This window comes from Salmo salar, chromosome ssa05 (genome assembly GCF_905237065.1).
Source record: "Salmo salar chromosome ssa05, Ssal_v3.1, whole genome shotgun sequence".
Taxonomy (NCBI): Eukaryota; Metazoa; Chordata; class Actinopteri; order Salmoniformes; family Salmonidae; genus Salmo; species Salmo salar.
This window is the reverse complement of record NC_059446.1, coordinates 21,973,589-21,989,019: the sequence shown is the minus strand read 5'-3', so window position 1 is coordinate 21,989,019 and position 15,431 is coordinate 21,973,589. Positions and strand designations below refer to the sequence as shown.

The 15,431-nt window shown below is 42.6% G+C and overlaps 1 protein-coding gene across 2 annotated transcripts in view; it reads right to left on the bottom strand.

The window, feature by feature from the left end:
- Positions 1–376: 376 nt before the first annotated feature.
- gfra4b (GDNF family receptor alpha 4b) overlaps positions 377–15,431 on the bottom strand; it is an 88,173-nt gene continuing 73,118 nt past the window's right edge. Inside the window, exons 4-8 of one of the 2 annotated variants that reach the window (XM_014199109.2) lie at positions 8,830–9,175; positions 7,915–8,024; positions 6,546–6,680; positions 4,021–4,184; positions 2,315–3,703 (exon numbers count right to left, since the gene is read on the bottom strand). In XM_014199109.2, coding sequence (XP_014054584.1) covers positions 3,563–3,703; positions 4,021–4,184; positions 6,546–6,680; positions 7,915–8,024; positions 8,830–9,175 — 896 coding nt within the window. In that variant the 3' untranslated portion in view covers positions 2,315–3,562. Of the gene's footprint in view, positions 571–2,314; positions 3,704–4,020; positions 4,185–6,545; positions 6,681–7,914; positions 8,025–8,829; positions 9,176–15,431 lie in introns of those variants that run through there. The other variant, XM_014199110.2, reaches the window with a different exon arrangement.

Here is a 15,431-nt window from a genome sequence, read left to right as displayed (position 1 = left end):
CAAACTCGTGTTTCTACAAATTAATTCAAAGGCACTGTAGACTGAGCCTAATAAGGCATTTTTTGTTTCATTTGTATTTCATTCTAAGTGACTATAATGATTTAATACAATGAAATGTTGAACTCCCTATGGTTGAGTTGATGTCCGTGCCTCCGTGGAAATCTAATTAGTATAATAATAATTAAAAAACATAAAAATCTGTCAATTTAAACTAGAGATATCTGTTTTTTTTGCTTTGGATGCGTCTCAATCCACCAAATCCGCCTATGTAACACTTCTGTTAGGCGGAGCAGCACAGGGGAACCCAAGAGCAGACTCAGACCAGAAAACAGGGATGAATGAACCAAGATATTTATTGTAACAGGGAGAGATGAAGTGCGGATCCAGGGAAGTTCAGATGAGTTGTAGGAAACCAGATGTGGAGGCTGAGGTTGGAGTGAGCTGTGTTGGGACAGGGTTAACAGGTCCGGAGGGGAATCCAAGGGAGTGATGGTGAGCTGAATCCAGAACAGGGTAGCAGGATGGTGAGATGTGGAACAGGAGACAGGAACCAGAGTCAGAGCAGCAAGACTGTAGTGAGAGGAGAAACAGTGTTAGGCAAGGAAACAGGCACAGCAGGATAAAGGATCTTAAATAATAACAAATAGCTAGAAGCATGACTGACTGAACGGAGATTACGATCTGGCAGAGTGGAAGTGGCAGGACTGAGTATTTGTAAAGGTCTTGATTATAGAATGGGTTGCAGCTGGTGGGGAACTGCTCTGACTCCAGCACACCTGTCTCCAACCACACAATCACACACAGAGAGGGAGAACTAGGGGAATGGCTGCAGGTCAAGGAGACATCAGATGTCCACTAGGGGGTATGGCAGGAGCAGATGTGATAACCTCCGCATCTGCGGGTGAAATGTGGTTCAGATCATGAGACATCCCAAAAATCGGTCTTCTCACAAAATCATCTATAGCGTCCGAACGGTTTGGCCTTCAAACTATTATAACCCCTCTACGGATAGATGAGACTCTCATGAACACGATGGTTTTCTCGATTTTGCTCTACGACTCATTTGAAGTTGGTACAGGCGATCTGCAAACTTCCGTCTCTAGCATCCGAACAGTTTGGGCTACACACTAATATGTCCCCTCTGTGTAAAGATGAGACTCTCACGAACACATATATGTTGGTTGTTTTGCTCTACACACGTCTAAAGGTCCCCTGGTACCAGTCGAAATTATGGAAGTATATATGGAGACTGTTTAGTGACAGAAATAAGGGGTTAAATACATGTAAATAAAATATATCCAGTATATGTTTCCTGATCTTTCTTATATCTCTCAGATATAGAATAGACACTTCAGAACAAACTTCCTTTAGATTACCAGCCTAGTGTCGCACTCGCAAATGCCTCACAATGTATTTCTTTGTAGGCTATTGCCTTGAAATAATAGGCTCCCTGTCTGGTTCCTGACCTATTTTGAGTGTTTATATGCGATTTAATATGATATGAAATTATGAGTGCTCCTTACATTCACCTTTTCATGTTTATTAAAATACTTTTGTTTCATATCATATGGTTTTGTTTCAGAACTTCATAACCAAATGGTAGTTCCAGGTAGTCACAAAAATAGATTGTTAAATTGTGATTTTAATGAATGGAGCGAATTCGGAGCAGCAGTTTTTTTTCATGTGAGCGTGGAGCGGTTTAAAAGGATGTGGAGTGCCGGAGCGTTCACACCGCTCCATTAGCGATGAGTGGGATTGCCTTTAAATTTCAATCACGCCGTAACGCTGAATTTCCGTGATACGGATAGAGCCCTTGCTTACAGTAGTAATACACACTGCCAACCCACTCCCTGGTTTCTAAATCATTTTTCATAGAAGAGCTGGCCACTAGACGGTTGTTTTTGAGAGTGAAACGGCTTGGATTCACCTGACTGATTCTACCTCACAGCTACTTCTCTGTTTATTTTCTAATCATGGCGCTCTCCAAGGCATCCTTCTCTTCCATTATTGAAATGTGCAGAATACTCAGAGTTGTCATTAGTGTTCTTTGCGTATACTGTGCCTGATAAGACCTCAACTTTTCAACTTTAATTAATCAAGCCGTTAATTGTGTCCAACCCATACCCCTATGGTCCAATTAATATTCGAACAAACATAAACAAATACACATATTACTGTACTCAGCAAAAGCTCTACGGGACAGAAATCTGCTTGAAACGTCATAATCTAATTGCTTGTTTGAAGAACTGATAAGGATGTTTATTGTCCAATCACTGAACAGGACATTTACTGTATATTAGGAAAGAGAGAAGCATTGGATTTTCTGATAGCTTTTATTGGCAGCAATTCAAATGATTCCTATGACATTGGAAAATTTCCGTCCTCCCCATAACATCATTCATGACCATATTTTATTATGAACAGGTAACATATACCGCATTTCACACTATTGTGCTGACCCAAACTGTACTCTGCTATTGGCTCTAAAATAAAATGCCTTTTATTTTCACATTGTGCATTCCAGCATGGTTTCAGCAACTATGGTGGCTGTGTAACAAGGCCAGCACAGTACAGCTCGGCTTCTCTTGGCTAGGCTCAGTAGTGTGAAAAGGGTCAAATTTAGCCCGAAATGTTGAGACACAAGTCCTTCTTCCTATATGGCACACCGATTCCGACACCCTTTAAACAATGTCCATCTACACAATGAGGAACAGAGGGCAGTGCTTCCACACAAACGCAGAACAATGGTACTGTACACGTAAAGAGAATCTGTTTGCTCATACAGTAACTTCATTTCAACAAAGGAGAAGAAAGTGTTTTATAATGAACACTTAGCTAATCATTAGCGAGAACAAATGAACTGGCAGTAGACAAAGAGCCCAATCTTCACTGCGGGCATGATAATCATTAGGTCCAGGTATTCTGAGGTGTCCACATCTCTTGCAGCCGACAGCACTCGGAATGATCTGAGTCAGTGTATTTGTCCAGAATGGCTGAATAAGCCATAGCTCCATTGTCCATCTCTACCATTCCAGTATTGATTAGAAATAATGTTCCTCCTTCACTCAAGTCAAAGCGAACTGTATTAAAGCACTTATATCCTCAAGGGTCTTTTCCAATCAGTTTGTGCAGTTGAGTACCAAATAAAGACAAAGTTCGCAGTTCATTGACAACATTTTAGGTAAGAGCTTTCCATTTATATATAGATCTTAAAGGATAACCGTGTAGTTTCCAATGGTGCTTTTTAAATTCACTCTTGAAAACAATGGATGTGCTTGGATAGCTGGATGGTAGGTTAGTCCACATAAAAAGTACTTTTATCTTGACTTGAAGCGATAACAATGTACAAGTGTACAGATTGGTTTCAATCTGTCTCAGTCCCTCTCTGTACACTTAAAGGGCTCGCAGATGCAGTTGAACCACTAGACACAAAAATATAAAAACGACTATGCTGTACATGTTTCGGAGGAGGAGAAGCCTATTGGCCAAAGAGTCAAATTTCTCTAGAGCCAACAAATCATCCCATCTGCTCTATGGGTGGTCCTTGGCAGTGCTTCCTCCTTTACTGTCCATATAAGAGCAGAGGTAGGAGCACAAGGCCGGTAAAGACCGTTGGAGGCAGAAGGCCAAGTGCGGGGGCAGAGTTTGGGAGCCCATCCAATGGGAGGGTAGAATCTCCCCACAGTCGGTCATTTCCGCTGGCCTAAGGGTGAGAAAGAGAAATCAATGTTGACCAAAAAACATTGAAGCCCACATGGTTAGCCTGAAACAAAACAGAACAAAACTAGGGAGGTATTATTCACTGTCGAGAGCCAAATCTAAGATATGCTCCCTCATTCTGATTCAAATGTCAAAGGTGATCAGGTGGGAGTACTGTAAATATGCAACTGTAACCTCCCTGAACTTAACTGGCAAAGGTTTCAACTCTTGGCAAATCTAAAAAAAAAATATATTGTACAAACAACTGAACATCTATTTTATCCCATTCTAGCTCTGACCCTGATGAAACAATCACCACACCTGTGTTGGTATAATTGGGTCCGGAACGTTCCGTGTGGTCTCCACGGTAGCAGGCAGAGGGGTGGTGGCATGGTTCTCTCTGCCTGCGGCAGGGCTGAGCAGTCCCGATAGACTGGGAGTGGGCGCCATATCTGTCCCGCTCCCAAATGCCAGGAGGGCATTCCCTGTTTAACAAGATGACAACAGGCACAGTTTGAGAAGAGACAATTTGACTCAAGGCTCCCGAAATGGACCTGACACGTCTTCATCAATTTCCAATCACGCCCACATTCAGTTACTGCACAGTCAGGACCCATTCTGCATTCTGTCTGAGCGGCTTGGCTCGGGCAAGTTTGGATTTGCTCGGTGGAGAAGAAAAGGCGAATACTCAGTATTCTCTTCAGGTTTCCCCAACTGCACCTGCCTCTCCACATCCTCTCATTAACTCACAGATGAGTGGCATTGGCCAAACAAGCCTGGAACCTCGCTCTGTGTCCTTTTTTGTCATGGAGAGAAGAGGCCAGCAAGGAGAGGAGAGGCCACTGAGAAGAGGAGAGGTCACGAGTAGAAGAGAGGAGCGGCGAAGCAAGGAAAGAAGAGGCCACCAAGGAGAGGAGACGATGAGGAGAGGAGAAGGAGAGGCCACCAAGGAGAGGAGAGGAGAGGAGAGGAGAGGAGAGGAGAGGAGAGGAGAGGAGAGGAGAGGAGAGGAGAGGAGAGGAGAGGAGAGGAGAGGAGAGGAGAGGAGAGGAGAGGAGAGGAGAGGAGAGGAGAGGCTATCAGATGGCTTTAGAGTAACTGGTCGTCACTGTTTACCACAGCCACAAAGTCATAAAGCCTGCCTATTTCTACAATTTAATTTTAAACCTAACCTTAACCATAACCTTATCCATAGTTCAAACCTTATGTCTATCTCTAACCTTAAATGAAGACCAAAAAGCACATTTTTACTTTGTGCCCATACTATCTAGTGGAAACCAGATTTACCTTGCGCTCTCCGGGAGGAAGATAGCCCGTCTGTTTAAACAGGTCAGATGAAAAACACTGTAGCAAAGTCAATAATAAGGACAATTAAGTATTCACTACATAGAAAGGGCATAAGCAAAATTGGAATAGAGATGGAAGACCATTAGGGTGAGAGAGAAAAAATCGCAGGGAAATGTGTGTACTGAGTCACGGTGCTGAGACAGGATGCTCCTGAAATAAAGCTGAAAGTGAAGGTCTGGTTCATGTGGTTGAAAGCACTCTTCATCTTCTACAAGGGATCATAAACATATCGCACAAGCACCATATTGTCTTTCATCCTTGTTTCCTTCTCTGTAAACCATCAGAAGGTGGAACTAGCTTGTCTCCCATCATGTGAGGTGATATTACACTTATTACATGTAATAACGCAATTATTACTGTGCCATTATGGGTTAAGTCTATAGGTTGAGTCTTCTATGCCAATATTTACATCAACTGTTAAAACAGGAATAAATGCACAAGCCATTAAGACGGAGAGGGTGAAATCATAAATAAGTGATTACTTTAGAATCACAGGGATAACCTATTTCCTTTTCACTCGGGGAAGGCACTGTGAACACCCAGGTGGAATTACCAAGGATACAGCAGGTATTCATCAATGAAAATAGGCTAGGTTCAACACGGAGTAACATCATCCCTTATTTCCATCATCAAGAAAAAACAAGTTGAATAATTCCAAAGGCATTGTTGCGCAGACCAATTATTGTAATAGAAAACCATAGTGTTGGATGAATCATTCCTCAGAGAGAAAATAAATCTAAGCAAAAATCTAAATCAAGTATAGTAAATACATTTACCAGTACATAGTTTGAAAAATAGGTGCTATCTAGAACCTAACACTTTTGGTTCCATGTAGAACCCTTTCCCTAGAGGGTTCTACATGGAACCCAAAATAGTTCTACCTGGAACCAAAAACGGTTCTACCTGGGACCAAAAAGGGTTCTCCTATGGGGACAGCCGAAGAACCATTTGGAACGTTTTTTTTCTAAGAGTGTAGCCTACCGCACATGAGACATGACAAAACACTGACAGGCAAAATCCCCAGAACTCATGGAGTTCTGCTTTATCTCCTAAAACCTGCTACAGATGTCACACATTCACGCTAACAATCACTATGGCTATTCAACTGTAAATTATCACTACCTTCCATGAAACCGCCCCATATCATGTACCATTAGAACATAAGGAACAATACTTTATAGAAATAGCGCTTTTTGAGATACAAGATGATGTTGCTCTTGTTCTTTCCCAGTCTAAACCTTGCAAACATGTTCATTAGGGAACACCGTAGCAAAATGTTTCAAAATGTTTCCAAACGTTGAGATAGTACTTTGGGCTGTTTTCCTTCATTTCATGCCTAGTGAACACAACCCTACACTAAGGCTGCATCCCATATTAAACCCTATTCCCTATATAGTGCATTACTTTTGACCAGAGCCCTATGGAACCTCCAGCCTAAGTCACTGGAGACTGCTTTCAGTGATGACTTGATGGATTAGGAGCCATTGGGAGCCACTCACTGAGACAGACGTTGTCGGTGAAGTATTCCAGGAAGTCGGAGCACTCTTCTCTCTGGTTCCCACTGGCAGAGCAGGAGCACCATGGGGCCACGCTAGACGTGGAGTTATCCACATAGTTGGGAGTTATCGAGCTGCCTGTAGAAACAATGTGTGCTCAGTTCAGTATCAAATATTTATTCCCTCCAAAGACCGATTGTTACAAGACTGTTTTTACAATGTTATACAAACTAAAACATTTATGAACAGTATTTGCAATTCACAGTTCACTCGCACAATGTAAGGTGGAATACTGTTCAAGACATTAGCAGAAATGCAAGTGTGTTGAGGGTAATTCTTGCCAGTTATCTGTTGCTTGTTTTTATGAAGTCAAAGATGCTTCAATTTGTGCTTCCTTTGAAAACGTTTAAAAGTGTTTGTTGTGCCATTTCTCTCCCAAGTTCTGAAATGGAGTGGAAAGTTTTCAAGTGCTTAATAAATACAGGCCAGGAATGAAAATGCCAAGTGTTTGTTTGTGCTAGAGGGCACCATAGGAAGCTCTTGAAATGCATTAGGTCGCTATGTGCTCTTTTGAAGAGCATGAAAAAGAAACGGCCGTTCTTTGAGCGAGTGCATAAAACAAAGCTAATAGCTTAATCACTGATCAAGCAACGTTATGGACTAAACTTTGAAATCCTGTTGCTGCAGGATTGTTTTTCTACGACAATACGGTTCAAATTAAGATCCGACATCTGTACTGATTTAAACCTCCACAAATAAGATCTACTCAAATCCTACTCATACTCATTTATTATAGGCCTACAGTATTAAAGAAGGTACATCTAGCATTTCAACGTGCAAATAGCAAATATTTTCCGTGTAGGTACATGCATCAGCATCTTCCTGTTTCATGATTGGTTCTCGTTCGTAAGGTTGCAAACATAAACAACATAACATTACGCCCATGCAGCAGATGTAATTTGGGTTATGATAAGGTCAGAAAGCAGTGCATAAGCTATTTATGCTATTTCTAAGATATACTTTGAAAACCACAAGGGAATCTGAATTATTGCTAAATTGTTACATGTAGCTCCTTTAAACAGCAACTTTAATTTCCCCTCCAAAGTAATAATTTCCTTTCACTATTTCTCCTGTTCTTTATTCATTAGTTTACCTTTTCTATCCTTCCCTCACTCCTCATTTCCCCTGTATCTAACTGTTTTCTCCATTTCAGTACACTGTAGGCTAGTTACATTTCCTCCACTCACATTCTGTATGTTAAACACTTAATTTTCTCTTTCTCCTGTTCTTTATTCATCGATTTACCCTCTCCTCCACATGTTCGGCTTTCTCCCATCCGTTTCACATTCGCTCTCTCCATCTCTGTACCCACCTATCAGGCCTGTGTAGGCGAGTAGACAGGCTCCATAGTTCCCCTGCTTGCAACCGTTGGCAGACGACTCGGCTGGTTGGCAGTCGTACTGGAACTGAGCCAGGCGGGACCTATACAGAGCCAATACAACTAGTACTGTTTAGCAGTGAGCAAGGGCCGGACACCAATTACAATGATGGCATACCGTAAAGATAGCATGTTTTATTTAATGGTTTTCACTGGAGGAAGAGAGGGTTTCGCTATCTCCATGTGCTATAGATTTGGTACAACACTCGTATGTTTAAGGCTATGTGGCAAACTGCAGTGAGGGGCATTGGTTTATTTTATTTGTTTCATTCCACAAGCCAGAATCATTAGTTCAGCCCCAGAGCAGTAAAAGGGGTGGTGAAAATAATGTTCATGACCAACGATTGCAATGAGCGATAACTCTAATCCATCTTATGTTTTATCTGTGTTAAATATTTGATGTGTTATTGCAGCACACTCTCCAGGGGGTTTGGGGGTAGAATATTGAACCATTTTGTTGATTGAGTGGTTTGCTTGTTCTGTTTTGTGTGCTGATAGAGGGGTGGTTCCCAAATAATGGGTCATGGCCCCACTGGTTGGTCACAGCTGGTACTGTCTGGGTCAGGACTAAAGAATGTCTTTGTTTGGTTGAGTTGGTGGGTTACAAGATAATACAAACAACTACATTTTTCTTTCAAAGTGATAACAAGTTTGGAAGCCACTGTTAAACATTTTACACTGAGAGTAGAAGAATGGAAGAGATGAGCTGGCAGAGATCTACCTCTCTGGGAGCGAGCTGAGGCACAACTTGACCAAGAACAGAAAGAAGTGGTACAGTAGCAGCTCATTGTGCTCTATGTCCCAAAGGATATAAGTCATGATGTTGTGTTATTGGAGCGTCTCACTCACCTGCACACATAGTCAGCCTTGCAAATACGCATCTGTGTCAGGCAGCTGGGTTTTTCCGAGCCCTCGAAGGAGCAGCCGGGAACTATGGTCTGCCTGCGTCGCTCTGCGCACGCCGTATCCGTGCAGGGGCAGAAGAGTAGCTCATGCGTGTAGTCTGGAGGGATGCGATCAAAGAACCGGCGTAAGGCCTTGTTGCACTTGGCCTTGTTGCAGAGGCCAGACTTGGCAGAAGGCTTGATGCAGGCAGATACGTACTCTGTGCGGAGCTTCTGGCACAGGTCGTCGACATTACACGCCTTGGCTGCATCCAGGCAGCGGTTCACCGTCACCATGCCAGCCTCGGAGTCTGTTGGCGGAAGGGGAAGGAGGGATCAGAGAACCATACAATAACAAGAGAAAGACAGAGAAATTATTTTTGGGTAAACGGTATATCACCTATCAGTGATACAGTGCCTTCAGAAATGTGACTTTCTCCACATTTTGTTGTGATACCACGTGAACTTAAAATTGATTACATTTAGATTTTTTGGGGTCACTGCCCTATAATGTCAAAGTGGAATCATGTTTTTATTTATTTTTTACAAATTAATTAAAAATTTAAAGCTGAAATGTCTTGAGTCAATAAGTATTTGACACCTTTGTTATGGTATTCCTAAATAAGTTCAGGACTAAAATGTGCTTAGCAAGTCACATAATAAGTTGCATGGACTCACTCTGTGTGAAATAATAGTGTTTAACACTATTTTTGAATGACTACCTCATCTCTGCATCCTACACATACAATTATTTGTAAGATCCCTCAGTCGAGCAGTGAATTTCAAACGCAGATTCAACCACAAAGACCAGGGAGGTTTTCCAATGCCTCACAAAGAAGGGCACCTATGGTAGATGGGTACAAATAAAACAAACAAAAAAGCAGATATTGAATATCTATTTGAGCATGGTGAAGTTATTAATTACATTTTGGATGGAGTATCAATACACCCAGTCACTACAAAGATACAGGCGTCCTTCCTTCCTAATACAGGCGTCCTTCCAACTTCCTAGTTGCCAGAGGAAGGAAACCGCTCAGGGATTTCACCATGAGCCCAATGATGACTTTAAAACAGTTACAGAGTTCAATGGCTGTGAAAGGAGAAAGCTGCTGATGGATCAACAACATTGTAGTTACTCCACAATACCAACCTAATTGACAGAGTGAAAAAAATAAAATAAGGGTTGAAAAACATGCATCCTGTTTGCAACAAGGCACTAAAGTAATACTGCAAAAAATGTGGCAAAGCAATTAACTTTTTGTCCTGAATACAAAGTGTTATGTTTGGGGCAAATCCAATACAACATATTACTGAGTACAACTCCATATTTTCAAACATAGTGGTAGCTGCATTATGTTACGGCTATTGTTTTAATCATTAAGGACTGGAGCTAAGCACAGGCAAAATCCTAGATTTTGAGTTGGACTGCAGAGTGTAGAGGAAAACCAGGTTCAGTCTGCTTTCCACAAGACACTGGGAGATGAGTTCACCTTTAAGCAGGACCATAACGTAAAACACAAGGCCAAATCTACACTGGAGTTGCTTACCAAGAACACAGTGAATGTTTGAGTGGCCGAGTTACAGTTTTGATTTAAATCTACGGCAGGTCCTGAAAATCGTTGTCTAGCAATGATCAACAACCAATTTGACAGAGCTTGAAGTATTTTGAAAAGAATACTGGGCAAATGTTACACAATCAAGATGTGAAATGTTCTTAAAGACCTACCCAGAAAGCCTCACAGCTGTAATCGCTGCCAAAGGTGCATTTACTAACAGTACCAGTCAAAAGTTTAGACACACCTACTCATTCAAGGGTTTTTCTTTATTTTTACAATTTTTTACATTGCAGAATAATAGTAAAAACATCAAAACTATGAAATAACACATATGGAATCATGTAGTAACCAAAAAAGTTTTAAACAAATCAAAATATATATTAGATTCTTCAAAGTAGCCACCCTTTGCCTTGATGACAGCTTTGCACACTCTTGGCATTCTTTCAACCAGCTTCACCTGGAATGCTTTCCAACAGTCTTGAAGGAGTTCCCACATATACTGAGCACATGTTGTGTCACGTATACTCCCTCTCTGGCCTCTAGGTCAACAGGTTGCTTGTTATGGCGCACACCTGTCACCATCATTACGCGCACCAGCCTGATTACCTTCCCTATAATGTCGCTCCCTTTGGTTCCTTCCCCAGGCGTTATTGTTTCTCTTTCAGTTTCCTGTCTGTGTGTTGTTCGTGTTTCCTGTTTTGTATTATGTTTCATTTATTTATTAAATTATTCACTCCCTGATTTTGCTTCAAGACTCCCTGCGCACACGTTACATGTTGGCTGCTTTTCCTTCACTCTGCGGTCCAACTCATCCCAAACCATCCCAATTGGGTTGAGGTCGGGTGATTGGGGAGGCCAGGTCATCTGATGCAGCACTCCATCACTCTCCTTGGTCAAATAGTCCTTACAGAGCCTGGAGATGTGTTGGGTCATTGTCCTCTTGAAAAACAAATGATAGTCCTACTAAGCGCAAACCAGATGGGATGGAGTATCGCTGCAGAATGCTGTGGTAGCCATGCTGGTTAAGTGTGCCTTGAATTCTAAATAAATCATAGACAGGGTCACACTTCCTCCTCCATGCTTCACAGTGGGAACCACACATGCGGAGATCATCCGTTCACCTAATCTGTGTCTCACAGACAAGGCAGTTGGAACCAAAAATCTCAAATTTGGACTCGATTTACACCCGTCTAATGTCCATTGCTCGTGTTTCTTGGCCGAAGCAAGTCTCTTCTTCTTATTGGTGTGCTTTAGTAGTGGTTTCTTTGCAGCAACATGACCATGAAGGCCTGATTCACGCAGTTGATGTTGAGATGTGTCTCTTACTTTGAACTCTGTGAAGCATTTATTTGGGCTGCAATCTGAGGCTGCTAACTGTAATGAATTTATCCTCTGCAGCAGAGGTAACTCTGGGTCTTCCTTTCCTGTGGCGGTCCTCATGAGAGCCAGTTTCATCATCGTGCTTGATGGTGTTTGCGACAGCATTTGAAGAAACTTTCAAAGTTATTGAGATTTTCCGGATTGACTGACCTTCATGTCTTAAAGTAATGATGGACTGTCATTTGTCTTTGCTTATTTGAGCTGTTCTTGACATCAAATCAAATCAAATGAAATTGTATTTGTCACATGCACCCAATACAACAGGTGTAGACCTTACAGTGACATGTTTACTTACAAGCCCTTAACCAACAATGCAGTTTTTAGAAAATACCAACAACAACAAAAAGTAAGAGATAAGAATAACAAATAATTAAAGAGCAGCAGTGAATAACAATAGCGGAGCTACATACAGGGGGTACCGGTACAGAGTCAATGTCAATGTGCGGGGGCACCTCGGTGTTGAGGTAATTGAGGTAATATGTACATGTATAGGTAGAGTTATTAAAGAGTGATTACACATAGATAATAACAGAGAGTAGCAGCAGCGATTGGGGGGGGGGGACGGGGGGGGACGGGGGTGCAATGCAAATAGTCTGGGTAGCCATTTGATTAGCTGTTCAGGAGTCTTATGGCTTGGGGGTAGAAGCTATTTAGGAGCTTCTTGGACCTGGACTTAGTGCTCTGGGACCACTTGCCATGCGGTAGCAGAGAAAGGAGTCTATGACTAGGGTGGCTGGAGTCTTTGACAACTTTTAGGGCCTTCCTCTGACACCGCCTGGTATAGATGTCCTGGATGGCAGGAAGCTTGGCCCCAGTGATGTACTGGGCCGTACGCACTACCCTCTGTAGTGCCTTGTGGTCAGAGGCCGAGCAGTTGCCATACCAGGTAGTGATGCAAGCAGTCAATATGCTCTCGATGGTGCAGCTGTAAAACCTTTTGAGGATCTGAGGACCCATGCCAAATCTTTTCAGTCTCCTGAGGGGGGATAGGTTTTGTCGTGTCCTCTTCATGCCTGTCTTGGTGTGCTTGTTCCATTTTAGTTTGTTGGTGATGTGGACGCCAAGGAACTTGAAGCTCTCAACCTGCTCCACTACAGCCCCGTCGATGAGAATGGGGGCATGCTCAGTCCTCCTTTTCCTGTACTCCACAATCATCTTCTTTGTCTTGATCACGTTGAGGGAGAGGTTGTTATCTTTGCACCACATGGTCAGGTCTCTGACCTCCCTATAGGCTGTCTCATCATTGTCGGTGATCAGGCCTACCACTGTTGTGTCATCAGCAAACTTAATGACGGTGTTGGAGTCGTGCCTGGCCGTGCAGTCATGTGAACAGGGAGTACAGGAGGGGGCTGAGCGCGCACACCTGAGGGGCCTCCGTGTTGAGGATCAGCATGGGGGATGTGTTGTTACCTACCCTTACCACCTGGGGGCAGCCTGTCAGGAAGTCCAGGATCCAGTTTCAGAGTGAGGTGTTTCGTCCCAGGGTCCTTAACTTAGTGATGAGCTTTGAGGGAACTATGGTGTTGAACTCTGAGCTGTAGTCAAGGAATAGCATTCTTACATAGGTGTTCCTTTTGTCCAGGTGTGAAAGGGCAGTGTGGAGTGCAATAGAGATTGCATCATCTGTGAATATGTTCGTGCGGTATGCAAATTGGAGTGGGTCTAGGGTTTCTGGGATAATGGTGTTGATGTGAGCCATGACCAGCCTTTCAGAGCATTTCATGGCTACAGACGTGAGCGCTACAGGTCGGTAGTCATTTAGGCAGGTTACCTTAGTGTTCTTGGGGACAGGGACTATGGTAGTCTGCTTGAAACATGTTGGTATTACAGACTCAGATAGGGAGAGGTTGAAAATGTCAGTGAAGACACTTGCAAGTTGGTCAGTGCATGCTCGAAGTACACGTCCTGGTAATCCGTCTGGCCCAGCGGCCTTATGAATGCTGACCTGTTTGAAGGTCTTACTCACATCAGCTGTGGAGAGCGTGATCACACAGTTGTCCGGAACAGCTGATGCTCTCATGCATGTTTCAGTGTTACTTGCCTCAAAGCGAGCATAGAAGTTATTTAGCTCGTCTGGTAGGTTCGTGTCACTGGGCAGTAGTACGATTCGATCTTAGTCCTGTATTGATCTTTGCCTGTTTGATGGTTTGTTGGAGGGCATAGCGGGATTTCTTATCAGCTTCCGGGTTAGAGTCCCGCTACCCTTTAGCTCAGTGCGAATGTTGCCTGTAATCCATGGTTTCGGGTTGGGGTATGTACTGTCATGACGTTGGCCTGTGGGTAAGGTTTATGACCCCCCCCCCATAAATACCTTTCTCCCTTCCCATCTCTTTCTGACCCTACTGAAAGACTGTTGAATAGCCTGTGTTAAATATAGAGAGTCTGGGAACATCAAACAAATGGGGAAAAGGAACCATATTTTGGTAATAAAACCAGTTGGAAATATGCTTTTGAACGTAATGAGTATGGATGTCAGTTCGGTTGTCATCTGAGACATTATGACTGATGACAGGACGACATAAACTGTACCTGGGAAAGTATACACCCTCTAGTTATCAGAGTCACATGGAATTGTTATGCAATTGAAATGTTTGATATTGAAATTGTTTGTTAGGAGATTAAATGTAATTTTAGCTTCCAAATGAGAGAATTGCGTTTTCATAAGGAAAGTGCCCTGCTTGATCAGTGGCCCGCCCCTGTGAAGAGACAGGGGTTATAAACGATGAAACACATCCTTCCCCCTCTCCACTATATAAGCCTTTGACGAAAAGATAACCACATGTTCCACTACGTGAGGTCTGCAGCCTCTGCGTTATAAGGACACACATGTCAAGTACAGAACTAAGCCAACCTCGGCGTGAGCTTTGGTGGCGAATGGTATGAACTTTGAGCTTATTCACTACAGAAGTGATACTTCCTAGCCGTTGAGTTAGCAGCGGCCGCTGTAGACATGGCCTAGGAAAGGACGGACGACGGATCCAGTCTAACAACCACAGACGAAGATACCACCACGTATCCACTTTACCACCATTGACATTCTTCCGAGGACAGGAAGATCTGTTGGCCAACCCGGCCAGCATCTACGACCAATCTATCGAAGCGCAGCTTCCAAATGAGCGGTAATTTAGAATGCATAAGATAATGTATTTACGATAGCATAGCTGCTGTTTATTTGTTCCTAAGTCTTCCCACTCTTTCATTTAAGCCAACCCCCTTCCTTTGTGTAACAAATGTCGGCTCCGTCCACCAGGGACGTTTTCTGTATGACATCATTTGTATTCTGTGTATATGTAATTCTGTGTGATTAGTTTAGGTATTTAGTAAATCAATAATTAAACCCAATTTTGTATTTCTGATTCAACTTGTTAGCCAGGGTTCGTGAAGATAACCAATAATTTACAACTTTCATTATGAGACTGAAAATAAGATGATTAAGATGACGGCTATCGATGTAAAATATTAATAAGTATTTTAAGAGTTTATTCGGAAGATAACGTCTCTATAAACGTTCTTCCGTGGTGCCCCGACTTTCTAGTTAATTACATTTACATGATTAGCTTAATCAGGTAATATTAATTACAGAGAAAGGATTTTATAGAATAGCATGTCCTATCACTTAATCTGGCATAGC